This window comes from Panthera tigris, chromosome A1 (assembly GCF_018350195.1).
Source record: "Panthera tigris isolate Pti1 chromosome A1, P.tigris_Pti1_mat1.1, whole genome shotgun sequence".
In the NCBI taxonomy this organism is placed as follows: domain Eukaryota; kingdom Metazoa; phylum Chordata; class Mammalia; order Carnivora; family Felidae; genus Panthera; species Panthera tigris.
The window spans coordinates 210,581,276-210,597,937 of NC_056660.1; the positions used below are offsets into that span (position 1 = coordinate 210,581,276).

At 43.2% G+C, this 16,662-nt stretch overlaps 1 protein-coding gene across 9 annotated transcripts in view; it reads right to left on the reverse strand.

Moving 5' to 3' along the window:
- Positions 1-692: 692 nt before the first annotated feature.
- The window catches only part of RAI14 (retinoic acid induced 14), a 144,170-nt gene continuing 128,200 nt past the window's right edge, over positions 693-16,662 (reverse strand). For all 9 annotated transcript variants that reach the window (XM_042996807.1, XM_042996768.1, XM_042996779.1 and 6 more), the window contains 6 exons: positions 14,107-14,161; positions 10,652-10,770; positions 8,460-9,995; positions 6,894-7,043; positions 3,220-3,285; positions 693-2,624 (listed from right to left, as the gene is read on the reverse strand). In XM_042996807.1, the coding sequence (XP_042852741.1) occupies positions 2,547-2,624; positions 3,220-3,285; positions 6,894-7,043; positions 8,460-9,995; positions 10,652-10,770; positions 14,107-14,161 (2,004 nt within the window). In that variant the 3' untranslated portion in view covers positions 693-2,546. The remainder of the gene's footprint in view (positions 2,625-3,219; positions 3,286-6,893; positions 7,044-8,459; positions 9,996-10,651; positions 10,771-14,106; positions 14,162-16,662) is intronic.

Below are 16,662 nucleotides of genomic sequence, written 5' to 3' on the forward strand. Positions count from 1 at the left end.
GTTAAAAAGAATTAAATGTGTGATGGGGAACAGTATTTCTCCAAGATATTTTACGTATCTTTTTTTTTTTTTTCTTGTAAGAAGAGAAACGACCAATCTAATGGAAGCTTTTAAATAGTTGAGGGCACCTGGGTGGCTCAGTTGGTGAATTGTCCCACTTCAGCTCAGGTCATGATCTCATGGTTTGAGCCCTGTGTCAGGCTTTGTACCCACAGCTCAGAGCCTGGAGACTGTTTCAGATTCTGAGTCTCCCTCTCTCTCTGCCCCTCTCCTGCTCACGCTCTCTCTATCCTTCAAAAATAAACATTAAAAAAAATTTTTAAAATAGTTAAAAAGAGAACAGACAACTGAGGGGCAATTTTGAATTGAAGAACCATGATGCCACTGCCCACAAGTGGCTGATGCTTGGGGCTGAGTTGCTAATCAGCTGACCTTAAATAAGGATTTCCCTGGGTTATCTGGGTGGGTGTGATGTAATCGGAGGGGTCTTCTAAAGTGGAGGGGGGGGGTGTCAGAGTCCGACATTAAAGATGCTAGGAGATGGAAATGAGGTGACAGCAAGAGACCGTGGACCACTGGCAGCCACTGAGTGTGACTTGGGGTGGAAAGCACCATCATACCCAACGCCTCTGACCTGATCCTAAGAAGCCATACACATATGCTTATGAAGGCACCAAAAGTCAACAGAGATGCAAAATGAAACAAAAGTTTATTTTCTGCAATACCTTCTGTAAATTACAAAGGCAAAATGCTAAACTACAGCATATAACTTTTCAATATTTAACCAGAGTACTTATAATAAATACGCATCCTGAAACAAGATAAAAGGCTACACTTTGTCAGGCGTCCTACAAAATGTCTCAAGTTTTATACTCTGCAGCATTTCTGCATGGGGGCAGGAGGGGGGGTTGTTTGTATTTTCTTAAGTGCTGTGACAAAAGGTCCTTTCACATTTCTTTGGAGCATTTTCTAAATTGGTGAAGTATAAACAACTTAAGAAAAGGAACACCAAGCTTGAAAGCCGTTTCTGCTTTGTGGTCATTGGTCCTCATCCAATACAGATGAGCACATCCTCCAATATAGCCCATCACCCTGTGCGCCCAGGCACCCTGCGGTCTGTGGACCCCGTCAGAGCAGGCCTATGCTTTGCGTTATATACTTTGGAGACGTCTGTATTTAGCTTACATCTCTCAACAAAAACAATGCCATAAGGAAGCTGCAAGCAAGTTCAAAACGTTTTTAACCTGAAAGTCAAGGGAACAGAAATATTTGCCCCCACGACCTTTGTTATGCACCATCATGTATGTGTACCATGTTAGGATTCTGGTTTCAAAGGTGGAAAAGTGATTGGCTAACAGTCCTTCCAAGAGATCATTTATGGGCACTGGTAGAGCTGGGGTATTCAAAAATACTCAGTGGGTAAAAGGAAGATTTTCTATATTCAGAAATGTGCTACAGTTGTGAGGACACGATGGCAGAGAGGCTAGGGGGCCGGTGGCAGCTCGTGTAGAGTTTGGAAAGGGAATACATAACTACCTTGGCTATCGATGCAAACTCTGAGGAAAAAGTTATGCTTTAAAAAAGTCATAAGCATGGTTATCTAAAAATACTTTATTAAGAGTCTAATGTAAATTTCACTCATTTAGGGGTTTAGCTATGAAAACATCTTTAAGAGCCAATAAAAATATTGTAGAGAAAAAAACACTTTTAAAAAACTGAGGTTAAGAACTATGAGGCTTTTTTTTTTTTTTTTTGGCTGTAAACACGCAGTTTACTGTCCCTTGTTGAAACACGAATGTTTGGATTCCTGAGCTTCACGGATAACAGGAGGCAAGTTTGCATAGAAGATTTGCAATATGTCAACGATTTGCTTCAAAAGAATTTCTAAGGACAACTTGCTTTTGTTTCTCAACTTCGTATTTTAGTTAAGAGTGCTCATCAAACTCTGAGACTAACAAGCAGGGTGATGAGCTATATAAGGCAGAGGGGGGAAAATGATGGGATTCATGTTTTAAGTCCACAGGATGTCATGATAAAGGCTCTTAAGTATGCACCACATAACGAGTGCCATACTATTTTGGTCAGAAGTTAAATCATGTTTTGGGCTTGGAAACCAAAGGCAAAGGGGCTCTCGGGTGCTGACTGACACCGCCTGAGTGTAGGAACTAAAGCAATGTTCGCTGAGCGGGGAGGTCTCAACATATTGCTCAGTGATGATAAAGCCCCTCAGCTGGTCGGGTCCCACAGCAGGTGCCCACCCACCAGCACCAGGACCAGGACCAGACCCCTGGTTCCAGATTCCGGCTCTGGAATCTGAAGGGACACCAGGGCATTTCACTTGTGCTGCTCTCAAGTCTCTAAGCAGCTCTGGGGAGGACAGCCCTCTCCTGGACCCAGTCCTCAGAAAGCTGCCTTAGGAAAGGGAAAAAGCTAGGCTGGGCCACGGTGCATACCACGAGTGAGAACAATGGCAGTGGTTGCCGACAACTCCAGATCTAACACAAAGATGGACAACAAGGGGGCAGTGTCCTGCCACGGAATCCATTCTACTTCTTCTGGGACTGGTTTTTACACATGGTAAGGATCTGCTTCAGTACTTTCTGGACATCTTCATCCATCTGGCCCTAAGGAATTCAAACAAAAGACAATCATTAGAACTTAAGGTCAGTCCTGGCAGTCTTCCCCAGGGAACGCGACGGCCGGCTGACATGAAGCCCTTGGCTTTCCCCTGGATCTTCCAAAGGAACGTCAACCCTAGTGATTCTGACGTTTCTAGGAGGGACTGAGAGAGTGGGCCTTGCTCTTGTCTCTCTGGAGGATGATGAGGCTGGGTGTGCTAGAGCCACCAGCAAAGGGTTTCTGGGTCTCAGTTGCAAATGTGAGCCCCGCCAGCCAAGCGGCCAACAGTCATGGGGTGAGACAGTGCTGCCGGCTGAGAACATTGGCACGCCTGAGAAAGCAAGCCTGGGTTCCTCCCCCTGGTGGGGGTAGCAGCCACATCCTCCTTCATTCCTCAACAGAGGATGAGGCTGTTCTCCGTAAATGGCACAGGGCTCCTGACAAATCCAAAGCAACGCAAAAGGCGTTTTAAAGCTTCTCGATGTAAAAGATTCTCTTCGACTTTTCATTTGTTCTACTGGCTTAGTGACGGGAGCTGGGGTGACATCCACTGTGATATTTCTTTAGGATATCCAGGTACTTCATAGGCTGTTATCATACCTGCACAGCATACAGAAGATGCATTCGGTAAACAGATATCACCTCCTGGTGTTGTTTCTTGCAGTCCTAGAAAGAGACAATTTGACACTGTTTAGCAGACCTTTACAGAACAAAAACAAAAAACGGTAAGAAAGCTGTGGCCAAATGCTACCACCCAAGTGATTTCCTCCACCAAATGCTAGCATATGAGGACTTAAAAATTGTTGTGGGCTCACTGGGATGTAGATTTCTGAACACTCATCAAAATTCTTAGAGAAAGATCTGTCAATATTCTTAGGGGGAGAAAATCTACCTATTTCATATTTTGATACAACTCTAGAAGAAAATTCACGTAAAAACTAGTTATTATATAATCCCACATTTGTTGCAAAAACCCTACGTATACATACTTATGCAAATACACAGATACATTCACACAAAATAAATGGTGCAAAGAAACATACTGAATGCAAAAAATGACTATCTCTGAGTGGTTGAATTATGGGCAATTTTTATTTATAGAAATTTTCCAGAGTTTTCTGTATTTTCCAACTTTTCTACAATAACCAAGTATTCATTACTTTAATTTTTAAAATCTAGTCTTTTAAAAGGAGCTGTTGATCTCTCACAAAATAGCCCGTCCTAGAGCCCCCCAGGGAGTTCAATTATTTAGGTGTCAATGGTGATGAACAGGGTGGTGGCACCAATCCCAAATCGCTGTATGTTCCTCAGTACAGCTGTTGATGCTTTTATTTCTGCTTGTGGAGCTACTGTTGCAGTTCCCCTCAGTGACGATTTCAAAAATCTTAGCTCTGAACTCTTCTAAGATGGTTTTCCTCCAATTTCATGATAAAAATTGATCCTATATAGATCACTCCAAAAATCTACAGGGGTACCTGGGTGGCTCAGTTGGTTGAGTGTCTGACTTTGGCTCAGTTCTTGACCTCATGGTTCGTGGAGTCGAGCCCCGCATCGGGCTCACTTCTGTCAGCACAGAGCCTGCTTCAAATCCTCTGTACCCCCTCTCAGCCCCTCTCCTGCTCATGCTCTCTCAAAAACAAATAAACATTTTTTTAAAAATCTACAAAAGTCCATCAATACCCTTCTCACCTCTTTCCTATGAGTGTCAGAACATAAGCTGTCCTTCCTATTCAAGGACAACCTATGAAACCTCAGTCCTTTGAAGTTCACACCATTAGAAGGTGTACTTAGTACCTTTTTTCATATTGTTTCCTCCCATCTTTTGCACACTTCCACTCAATCACTTAAAACTTCATCTTCTGATCATCGCCCTCTTTTACATCTCTGTTTCTGTCATCATTTGGATGGCCACAACATCCACATGCATGAGCCACGTGACACTTTGGCCTCTCAGTTCCCCAGGGACGACCTCCTCCTCCTCCTCCTCCTCCTCCTCCTCCTCCTCCTCCTCCTCTTCCTCCTCCCAGCCACACATACTCACAGTCACAGCCCTGCCTCTGTCATTACCTCTGAAATCTCAAATGAAAGCACCTCACCTTCTGATCACCAGCTACCTTTCTAGCAAATGTGCTGTAGCCTTTCCTGCCTCTTGCTGTGGTTCTTCAGCCCCATCAGATTCCTAGCTACTTGGTCACTTCTCTCGGGCAGCCTACTGGGGTCCCGATCCCACCCCTCCACCCCACTCGGACTGTCCTTGCCACGGCTGCCAAGGGCCATCTAAATCCCACATCTCAGTCCTTGCTGCCTCTTCCCTATCCCCTTGAGATTCAGCATGAGCATCACTTCCTGCAGGAAGCCTTTCGAGACACTTCTTCTGTATGCCCAGAGCATGCTGGGCATCTATCAGTCGGTGCTTACCACACAGAGAATATGGAAAGCCATTATATTAAAGTATAAATTCAGTGAAGACAGGGACTGTGTCTTCCTTTTATACCACCAGCACCTTATATAATATTGATACGTAAGAGCTCATTAAACATTGAAAATTTTAAAATGATTGTATAAACCATCAGCACTTTACCTATAAGTCTGTGATAACCACTTTATGAGAAAAATGACCTGCAGAACACAATAGGGAGCATCTTCTTCTCCCCTGATCATTCCTTTGCTGCGAGAGATGATAACACAAAAAAGCTGGTTTTATACTCTGTGGCCAGCCAGAGTCTGGACTGCAGAAACCTGAATTCACCCATATCAAAGTCTGTACTGAAGACATCATGAAATCCAGGTCCTGTTTGTAAACAGAAACTAGAGATCTGTCTTGAACCACCCCTTGATTTCACATGGAAAACATAACCTACCCATGTCAACAAAAACCTTAACAAATATTGTGATAGGTGAAATACTGGCCCTCCAAAGATGTCCACACCCTAAACCCCAGAACCTGTGGAATGTTACCTATATGGTAAAAGGACCTTGTAGGTAGGATTAAGTTAAGGATCTTGAGATGGAGGAAAGGTTTATTCTGATTATCTGGGTATCTCTTAAACATAATCACAAGGGTCCTTAGAGAAGCAAGGCCAAAGGTGAAAGGAGGAGATGGGAGAACAGAACCAGAGGTGGAGTGATGTACTTCAAAGGTGGATGTAGGGGCCATGAGCCAAGGAATTCAGGTGGCCTCTAAAAGCTAGCAAAGCCCGGGAAATGGATTGTCCCCTAGAGCTTCCAGAAGGAACCAGCTCTGCTGACACTTTGACTTTGGTGACACTGATTTCACACTTATTGATCTCCAGAATTTTAAAAGCATAAATTTGTAGAGTTTTTAAAAAAAGTTTGAGAGAGAGCGCAAGCAAGTGTGCAAGTAGGGGAGGGGCAGAGAGAGAGGGACACAGAATCCCAAGCAGGCTCAGCACTCTCAGCATGGAGCCCCACTCGGGGCTCAAACTCACGTACTGTGAGATCATGACCTGAGCCAAAATCAAGAATGAGACACTTAACCAACTGAGCCACTCAGGTGCCCCAAATTTTTGTTGTTTTAAACCAAGTTTGTGTTGATCTGTTACAATAGCCACAGGAAATGAATACAGATATGGAAGGACTCTCCTGGGTGAAATGAGGAGAGGGGCCAATAAGCAGATTCAGACGCGCAGATATGCAATTACCAGAGATCCTGGGCCCTAATAAGAAAAAGTTCTTGCCACTGCCAGAGACAGTAATGACTGCAGTCAAAAAAAAAAAAAGGGAGAGAGGGTGGGGCGCCTGGGTGGCTCAGTCGGTTAAGTGTCAGACTTCGGCTTAGGTCATGATCTCGCAGTTTGTGGGTTTGAGCCCCGCGTCAGGCTCTGTGCTGACAGCTGGAAGCCTGGAGACTGTTTTGGATTCTGTGGCTCCCTCTCTCTCTGCCCCTCCCTTGCTCACACTCTGTCTCTCTTTCCCTCTCTCAAAAAATAAACGTTAAAAAAAAAATGGAGAGGGTGAAAAGTTAGTGGATGTGTCAATGTGACGCCTATGTGCCACCGTGCTGCCTCCCCCCTCTCAGAGATCCAGGTGACCCACCTCATTGCAGGTGATGACTGGAAATCCCACCACTTCCTCCTGCCCTCACCAAACAAATCTTTAGCTACTCAGCCACTCCTTCAGGCTGGGGCTCTTCTCACTCCAACCTGTCCCCACCTAGCTGAGCTGGTGCGTAATCTGCCTCGTCCTCCACCCCCAACCCCCCCCCACCCCCCCCCCCCCCACCCCAAGCAGGAGGCAGAAACAAGCCCACTCACAGCCAGCTGGCTCTGTAGCTGCTTGACCTGCTGCTGCAGTCCTTCCAGCTGCTGACTCTGCCTCTTGGACGAGCTAGCTGAGTAGGAGAGCTGTGAGAGGCTGTTCAGGGCCTCCTTCAACTTGGTGACTTCCTTTGACATCTCATTTATCTGGCGAGAAAGGAAAACTATCAGCAATAGGTAGGCAAGATTCTGGATAGTTCTCCAACACAGCCTCTTGTTGGCCTCAGGGACTTGAGACTTTGGAACAATTTCTCTTTTATTTTTTAAAGAAAACCCATACAGGGGCGCCTGGGTGGCGCAGTCGGTTAAGCGTCCGACTTCAGCCAGGTCACGATCTCACGGTCCGTGAGTTCGAGCCCCGCGTCGGGCTCTGGGCTGATGGCTCGGAGCCTGGAGCCTGTTTCCGATTCTGTGTCTCCCTCTCTCTCTGCCCCTCCCCCGTTCATGCTCTGTCTCTCTCTGTCCCAAAAATAAATAAAAAACGTTGAAAAAAAAATTAAAAAAAAAAAAAAAAAAAAAGAAAACCCATACAATGAAATAGGTAACAAAATCAGCAAACCCACATAGCCCTCTAAGGCCACTATATTCAAATAAGGGCCCCAGATTCAATACTGTGCTTCGAGGCATGAGGGTAAACAAAAGCTAGGAGGATGCTTTCCTATTTTACTGTGAAAGGGGGTACTATCAGAATGAGGATTTTAGGCATTCTTTATTTTGAGAAGGCTATGTCTTGTTCAGTAGTGCTGACATGGGCAATCAGGAATGAGTCCTAGGAACCCTGACTTCTCTGGGCATCTTGCTTTAAAGTAAACATAACCCCTCCCCGCAACCTGACCTCTGCCTCCTAACTCTCTGCCCCCTTGGCTTTGGAAGCTCTTTTTGAAATTTTCATCATACTAAAGGAATAAATGATAAACAGTGCTCTGATCAATGCTGTTTGGAAAATCTGACCCAGAGGACTGGGGACGTGGAGCAGATTCAGGCACAGAACCATTTTTTATGCCCCCCTCCCCTTTGTTTCCCCTCCTTCCACCAAGCCATGCTCAGCCCATCTCTAATCACCTGCTCCCCACATTCCCTGCTTCCCCTCCTATATACATCTTTGACAATGAGTGCCACGGAGGGCGGTTCTTAACACTGACTCAGGGGAAAGCTCATGGAACTTAGGGAAGCGGGATTAAGTCTGGAAGTATTTGGGTTTCCGTATGATGGAAGAATCTGTTTGGATTCCAAAAGAGTTGAAGTTCAAGATGGGTTACAAATGCCTTTCAGTTTGTGGGTTCGCTTCTGATCCCTGACACTTGACACAGCTTCTGTAAAATAATTTTAAAAGGGAAAATATGCACCACATATGTGAAAATGCTTCAAAATAAGGGGAGTGATCGACGATCAGTGTTTTGTTTTGTTTTTTTAAACATAAATGTCCAAACTACTAATCTTAATGTGGCCATGGGGACAGATGGAGTCACATGCAGAACTTCTGAGCAATCACAAGAGACCAGTGCTAACTAGAAACTAGTGTCTAGCTAACTAGAAACTCAACAGCAATGGAGTCTCACCAACCTTCTTATCTTTATCCTCCTCCAGTTTGGAAGAGCTCTCCGACTGTCTCTTCATCTCTGCGAGCTCCTCCTGAGCGTGCTGGAACTGTTGCCGAAGTTCGTTTGCTTCCTGCTCTTTGGATTTTAAGAGAGCCTGAATATTTTCCTTTTCCCTTTTCACTTGTGAGACCTCACTTCGAATCTGGGAGACCTCTAAATGGGCCTTCTCTTTCTCTTTTACGGACTCCTTCAATTTTGAGGCCAACACACTCACTTCACTTTCTAGTGATGACTGGAGCTTTGCGTAGGCAGACCTGGGCACCATGGCGTCGGCCATCGCGGCCTTCTCTTCCAGGAGTCGTTTCTCCAGTTTTGCTACTTCCCCTTCCTTGCTTGCAAGGTGCTCTTTGAGACTGCTTATTTTTTCCTCCATCTCTTTCGCAGTAGCCCGAAGTGTGGTTATCACCTGCAAATGTTCTGTGATGGAGACAGAGTTCTCTTTCTGTGCGTCCACGAGCTGTTTGAGCTGCGTCAACTCGTTCAATACCTTTGAGTACTGAGACTTCATTTCGGACAATGCCTCTTCTGCCTTAGCTCTGGACACGTTCGTCACTAGCATCAGTTTCTCATGCTCCGCTTTATGGATATATTCGGCTGTTACGTCTTCTAGAGATTTCCTCTTCCTGTAATCCTCCAGCTCGGCCTGGGCTTCTTTGTACAGCTGGGACAGCTCGCTTACCTGTTTGTTGAGCTCATCTATCATCCTGTTCATGGCCTCTTTCATATCCCCAGCTTCATCGCCGGCTTCCGGTGTCATCTGACTCTTTAGGGCATCTTTTAGTTTCATGATTTCTTCTTGGGCCTCTTGGTATTTCTCAAACAAAAAAGCTTTCTCCTTATTCATATTCTCAATCACAGAGCAATATGAACTTTTCATCTCCTCGTACTCTTCCCCAGGAGACTTAATACCCAAATCTTTCTCCTTCTCTACGAGTTTTTCTTCTAACTCTCTCACTTTCTCCTTATTTCTTTCACTTTCGGCTAATGCGTTCTGGAGATCCTGCTTGAGCACATCTATTTCCTCCTCAGTGATCCGTAACTCACGGAGATGTGAATAACTGTCCACGCTTTCGGGCGAGACAAGGCCCAGTTTCATCTGCTTCTGCACGTTAAGGACTTCTTTCATGGCCTCCTCGTACTTGCTCTGAGTTTCTTTCAGTTTCTGGCTGAGGTCGGAGCCATTCTCTGAAATCTCTGCACTGTTCACGCACACCAATTCGGCCCTCCTGGACTGGAGCTCAGCCTGCAGCTGCTGCTTCTCTGCTTCAGAGCTCTCTAGTCTCTTCTGCAAGTCCTGCAGAATCTCTTGCAGTTGCTGAATTTGCCCGTCACTGTCGAGAGTGGATTTACTCAAGGAATGTGTTAAGACGGATGGAGAGGACTTGGAGTCTAGGGGAGGGGTTTCACTAGGTCTGCCCAGGGGTGGGGCCAAGTCAGTTTGAGTGGAATGGTAGGAGTCAAAGCTCAGGTCTGCATCTGCCTCCTTGGGTGATTTGGCCTGCAAAAAAGGCAAGAATGAAATGGTGCCAGAGGTGTGGTTAGGTGAGCAAGCAACTGGTAGAAGAGAACAAATCCAAAGCTTACATAGGGCAGAGCTGCAGCATCCCTTTATGGGTACTTTTGCCCCATGACAAACCATGGTCTGGGACATGAGAATTGGGTTAACGACACTAAGCTTATTCTGTACTCTCTCAGGACAGCTCATTTCTGCCACTTTAAAAACACTAGATTTGTTTGGGCTCTAAAGCCTCTGACTCATAATTTTTCCTTTGCTTCTCATATTATTCCAGTAGCCAAAAAGGGGCAATGGGCTTAGCATAGCTATTTCAATCAAGTTCTTAAATCTGCTAAATGATCAGCTCTACTAAATGAATGGCTGTTTATACACACACACAAACATGTGTATATATAGTAATATATAAAATGCACTAAGTATATACTTATATATAATTTACCAATTTACAGAAATAGAGTTAATGAATTACTCTCTCAACAAACCTAATTTGAAACTATAAAACGCTAAAGGCAAACTACATTTAAAAAGGAAGAAGAAACTAATGTAGAGGTTTAAAACAAAATATCACCTGACTAACCTGAAAAAACCCAATAGTTTGACCCTACAGGATAGTTCGTGGTAATAATCTATGTACCTACCTGTAATTTATCTTGTAATTCTTTATTGTGTAAGGTAAGAGAAGCAACTTTTGCTTGCAACAGGACGAGAAGATCTTGTTGGTCAGCTTCAGAACTTATATCCAATAAGCTATCAGCACCTTGGAAAAGAGAAAAGTAATTTTAAATAATATTTTCTTAAACTAATATTTCTCTGACCTCTAACCGAGTCACCTTCTACCCAATCCAGTGCTTCTTCCTGGTTCTGATGAAGAATGAAAGCCCCTAGCAAAGCCCCTGGTTAGATGAACAGCAATCCTCAGGTCCTGCGGTTCCCTCATTGGGGTATGCCTGGCATAGGTGTGGATGCGTAGAAGCTCATCTGAAAACTGATGGATTTGGTCATGTTTTCCATTCCCCTTATTAAGTATTATACCTTGCCTAATATACATATTATGATATACCTAATATACCATACCTTGCCATATCATATCATGCCTAGTAAGTGCCATTTATGTGAATTCTTTTAGAAATATCCTACGATCTGGTTCACTTCTTATCCCTACCACACTTACTCTAGTTTCAACTTTATCACCTGACTGAGAAGCCCTGCAAACAGCCTCGTAACAAAGCTCTGTCTCTCTCCTTAGTAAACATATAGCTTTACCTAACACTGTCAGGCTAATCTTCCTAAAATGTGCTTTGATAGGCTCATTCCTGTGGTTCCAGTGCTTTAATCACTCTCTTTTCAAAATTAATCTCCAGATTCCTTAGTCTGGGTTATGGACAGATTCCATAATCTGGTCCCAAAGTACTTTTCCAGGTGTATGACCCATGATTTCTTTCTTTTTTTTTTTTTTAATTTTTGTTTAATGTTTATTTATTTTTTGAGACAGAGAGAGACAGAGCGTGAATAGGGGAGGGTCAGAGAGAGAGGGAGACGCAGAATCTGAAACAGGCTCCAGGCTCTGAGCTGTCAGCACAGAGCCCGACGTGGGGCTCGAACTCACAGGCCATGAGATCATGACCTGAGCCGAAGTCGGACGCTTAACCGACTGAGCCACCTAGGTGCCACTGACCCATGATTTCTAGCATCACATCTTCCTCAGGTTCAAACTTTCCATCATACCCTCTATATCTCGACACAAGGCTGCTTCCTTAATCTTTCATCCATCTGATAGCCCTTGCAGCATCTCTTTGGCTAAGTCCCTTGTAGGCAGGTTTCAGGACCCAGGGCAAACTCTGCCTCCTCCTTACAGCGTTTGCTGGCCCACCCCAGCATGCACCCGTCTCCTCTTAACCCCACAATCCCACTGCTGGTAAACCACAACTTTTTGACATCCTACTGATCACCACACTGAAATAGCATCTAAAGCTCTGCCACTCAAAGTGCTCACTGAGACAAGAGCCTTGCTCCCAGAATGTCATTCAGTGCACTGCTTCCTTCAGACTGTCATTCAGTGCACCGCTTCCTTCACGCACAAAGTCTTTCTATGGGGGAGAAAAGTGTCTGCTGGACAAAACAGTGTGCTTAGCCGTATAGCTGGATGACTTCCTGGTGCAAACTCAGAACAGTTGTACAGACCACAATCTTGAATAGCACCGATGCACATTTTTTACTATAATTTTATTATTTTCTCACAGCCATTTAATGCAAAGATGGAAACTTTCATCTTAATTTGGAAGCATGCAAAATGACATTTCTTCATAGAAATGCTTACTTCTGATGTCAGGTTCCTAACCCACAGCTTTATAAGGAGTCCCCTTGACATGATGTCTGGTAAGTTTGGAATAAACCAGAGGATTGAGAGCATGACTGTAATTCTAAGCAATAGAAATTACTTCTAAAATACAGTGGATGGTTTTTAAAGAATCCAATGTAACAAGTGTTCAAATAACTTGGATCTCTGCCAAGAATTAGAAAGTTTAATATTTCTAAATTCTGTAAGTTAAAAGTTCCAAATACCTATGAAATCATAGGCTAAGAAACTAAATGCTGAAGCAAAAGGAGCTTTTGAAATAATCTCCATGAGGTGCACCTGGGTGGCTGATTCGGTTAAGGGTCTGACTCTTGGTTTTGGATCAGGGCATGATCTCACAGTTTGTGAGTTCGAACCCCACATCAGGCTCTGTGCTGACAGTGCGAAGCCTGATTGGGATTCTTTCTCTCTCCCTTTCTCTCTCTGCCCCTCCCCCTCTCACTCTCTCTCTAAAATAAATATACTTTGAAAAAGTAAAATGAGGGGCAGCCTGGGTGGCTCAGTTGGTTGGGTTTCCGACTTCGGCTCAGGTCATGATCTCAAGGTTCATGAGTTTGAGCCCTGCGTGGGGCTCTCCACTCTCAGAAGAGTCTGCTTCAGATCCTCTGTCTCCCTCTCTCTCTGCCTCTCCCCTGCTCACTTTCGCTCACACTCTCTCTCTCAAAAATGGATACACATTAAACAAAATTTTTTTAAATAAAAATTTAAAAAAGTAAAATGGAATAATCTACACATTTAAAAAAAATTTTTTTAATGTGTATTCATTTTTGAGAGACAGAGAGAGACAGAGCATGAGCGGGGAAGGGGCAGAGAGAGAGGGAGACACAGAATCCGAAGCAGGCTCCAGGCTCTGAGCCGTCAGCACAGAGCCCACGCGGAGCTTGAACTCACGAGCTGTGAGATCATGATCTGAGCCGAAGTCGGGTGCTCAACCGACTGAGCCACCCAGGTGCCCCTCTACACAACATTTTAAATGGATTCTGGGGGTGCTGAACTATATTCTTAGAGGGTAAACCTTAGGATGGATTCTGAAGACAATGAATTAAACCCTGTCTTGGTGAAGACAGGATGACGGTGTGTGATTTCAACACTCTGTCTGCATTTCTCTATTTAAGATGCACAGTAGGAAAGTTAGACTGTGCAGCCACGGAAGTGCTCAGTTGGCTCTCCCTCAGGAAATAACCTGTTGCTCAGCGGTGAGGAGTGCCCCTTGTGACGGCTCGTGGCCCCAGACCTCACCGCAAAACAGTGCTTTATAATACATAAAAGACAAGACACAGGCTACGTACTTTAAGAGCTGATTCTGTAATGTGCCAATAACAAGAATACAGCAGCAGGTCTAATGCCATATTTCTAGTAGAGAGACTGTAAATGACATTTCAAGATACCCGCGATAACAGTAAGGTGACAGGACATTACCCGCGAATTCTCCTGCTGGCAAAGTCACTGGTCTGCTAATACCACTGGGCGTTATTGTCTATATTCGTAATTGAAGGAAGTGCTAACAGTAGTTGGGGGCAAATGAAAACAAGATATTTTTGTTTTCACATCCAAGCTCAGGGGCTCCTTAAAATCCAGGGGAAAGTGTCAGCCTGTGTGGTATTGGCAGCTCCAGGGTGGCACCCCCGGGGTTCTCGGACCTCCTCACCCTTCCTCCGGGTGGGCCTTTGATGTATGTAAATGGACGTGGACTAGAGACCTGTCGGAGGAACACAAACAGACGCCCCTTCCTCTTACCTGTCGTGCTGTCACTTAGTCTGTCTTTGTTTTCCCGTATAGAACTGATCTCAGCCTGTTGGAACACAAAAATGACTTCAAAGAATTTTCCTGAATATGATATTCCACAAAAGAAGCAAGCAAATTTTCCTGGGTTTACACAGAACAGGTTTCCTTCTAAAAAAAAAAAAGTTAGAAAATCGCCAGGAAAGGGAATATTTTAAAATATAAGTGAATAAAAGTGACGATGATCTACTGAGGTATGATTTCTAAAACGTGAGGCTCCAGAGCGTGTAATCTCAAAATAGTTTCCAGGAACTTTATTAAGTAAAATACAAATATCTTTTAAGATTATAATAACTTTATGTAATAGTGAACTTAGTGGGCTGTGTCCTAAAACCTGAGATGGCAAATATTAGTTTCATAATGAAGTCAAATACAAGTCTTACCTATCTGGATAATATACTGATTAAAATACATTAGAAATACTGGTTTAGCTTCACTATTTTATTTTTTTTTTTTCAACGTTTTTTATTTATTTTTGAGACAGAGAGAGACAGAGCATGAACGGGGGAGGGGCAGAGAGAGAGGGAGACACAGAATCGGAAACAGGCTCCAGGCTCCGAGCCATCAGCCCAGAGCCTGACGCGGGGCTCGAACTCACGGACCGTGAGATCGTGACCTGGCTGAAGTCGGACGCTTAACCGACTGCGCCACCCAGGCGCCCCGCTTCACTATTTTATAAATTAACCATTATTAGTATATTTTTATTAATATTTTTAAGAGAATTTGTAGTAAATAAGACCTGTCAGGGAAGATAAAGGTAATTTTATAAGGGAATACAAAATTTTATGATCATGAGTTGACAATCCCCTAAAGATCTCCTCTAAACCTTTGCCCCTGAATATGTGTCTGTAAATACATTGCAAAAGTTCTTGCAACTTCAAAGCCAGACTCTCATTTCAAAACAAAATGCAATGAGTTGCCAGAAATTATTATGTTTCATCTGGATGAGCGGTGGACTATGTATGATAAGAGAGAGAAGTTTTCAGCAAAGGAACTTTTGTAAAAGCCCAAATGCTAAAAATAAAGTGGCTCATTTTTGGCAAGTGCTTATCTTTACAAAAAGCTGCCTTTTCGCTTTATAAAAATAGACGTTTATTTTTCTTTTTCAACTATCTTAAAGTACAATAAATGGCATCCATTTAAAGTTTACAGGTTGAGTTTTGACAGGTACACACTCATGGAACCACCACGATAACCAAGATACAGAAAGGTGTCCATTAGGTCTACAAGATTCTGCATACTTCATCACAGCCAATACCTGCCCACCCTATCCCCGGGTAACCTCCACTCTCCTTTTTGCATTTTCTAGAATTCCTATAAATGGAATGTCATGGGTATGAATATGTGTCGGGCTTTTTTCACTCAGCCTGATGATTTTCAGAATCACCCATGATGCTGCTTATGAAGGACATTTGGATTGTTTCCAGTTTGGGGATATGTGAATAAAGCTTCTGCAAACTTTTGTGTATACAATTTTTGAGACATAAATTTTCATTTCTCTTGGATAAACATCAGTGAGTGGATGGCTAGATCATATGTTAGGTGTGTGATGAACTTTTAAAGAAACTGTCAGTTTTCCAAAGTAGTTTTGCCACTTTACATTCCTACCAACAGACTATGATAATTCTTGTTCCTCCACATCATCACCACCATGTAAAAATACACTTCTTAAACTTTAGTCATTCTAAATGGTGTCACTTTTTACCTTTTTGAGATTTTTTTAAAAAGAAATGAAAGGTTTTTTACACTCTATTGCTGAAAATTTTAATTTATTCTTCTCTGGAATGCACTGCATCCTTTGAGCCATAATCACATTAGAAGACATTAGGGTACTAATTGTAAAAGTATAACTTCCTTTCCTTTCCTCGTTTAGGTATTCATATTAAGAATTTATTAATAAAATCTAGTTAAAGTGCGGGAAATGTTAGGTTGACGGAATCTTTTTCAGATCACTGTACATCCAAGTTAAAAGATAATTTATTTTGGGGCTGCTGGGTGGCTGTCAGTTAAACACCTAACTCTTGGTTCTGGCTTATGTCATGATCTCACAGTTTTGTGAGTTCAAGCCCTGCATGGGGCTCTGCACTGGCAGGGCGGAGCCTACTTGGGATACTCTCTCTCCCTCTCTCTGCCCCTCTCCCACACACGCTATCTCTGTCTCTCTCAAAATAAATAAACTTAAAAAAAAAAAAAAAGGTAATTTATCTTCAGTAATTCTTAGATGGGGGAAAGAAGTATACAATTATTCCACTGCAATTTCATTTTAACAATTAGAAATTTTATTTTCTTTCCAAGCATAATTTCCTAGTGATGGTTAGGTAAACAGACAGTAAATGAAAATATCCTCCCATTTCCTAAAATACCTTCCAACAAGAAATCTAGAGAATTAGGTAGAAAGGATTTTCTAAAATTAATGCATATTAGCTTTATAGTCAGGAAAAGTTTAATTACAAATATACAATTACTTGTCAGTAAGACACCAGAGAACAATCCTCATTTCTTTCTTTTTGA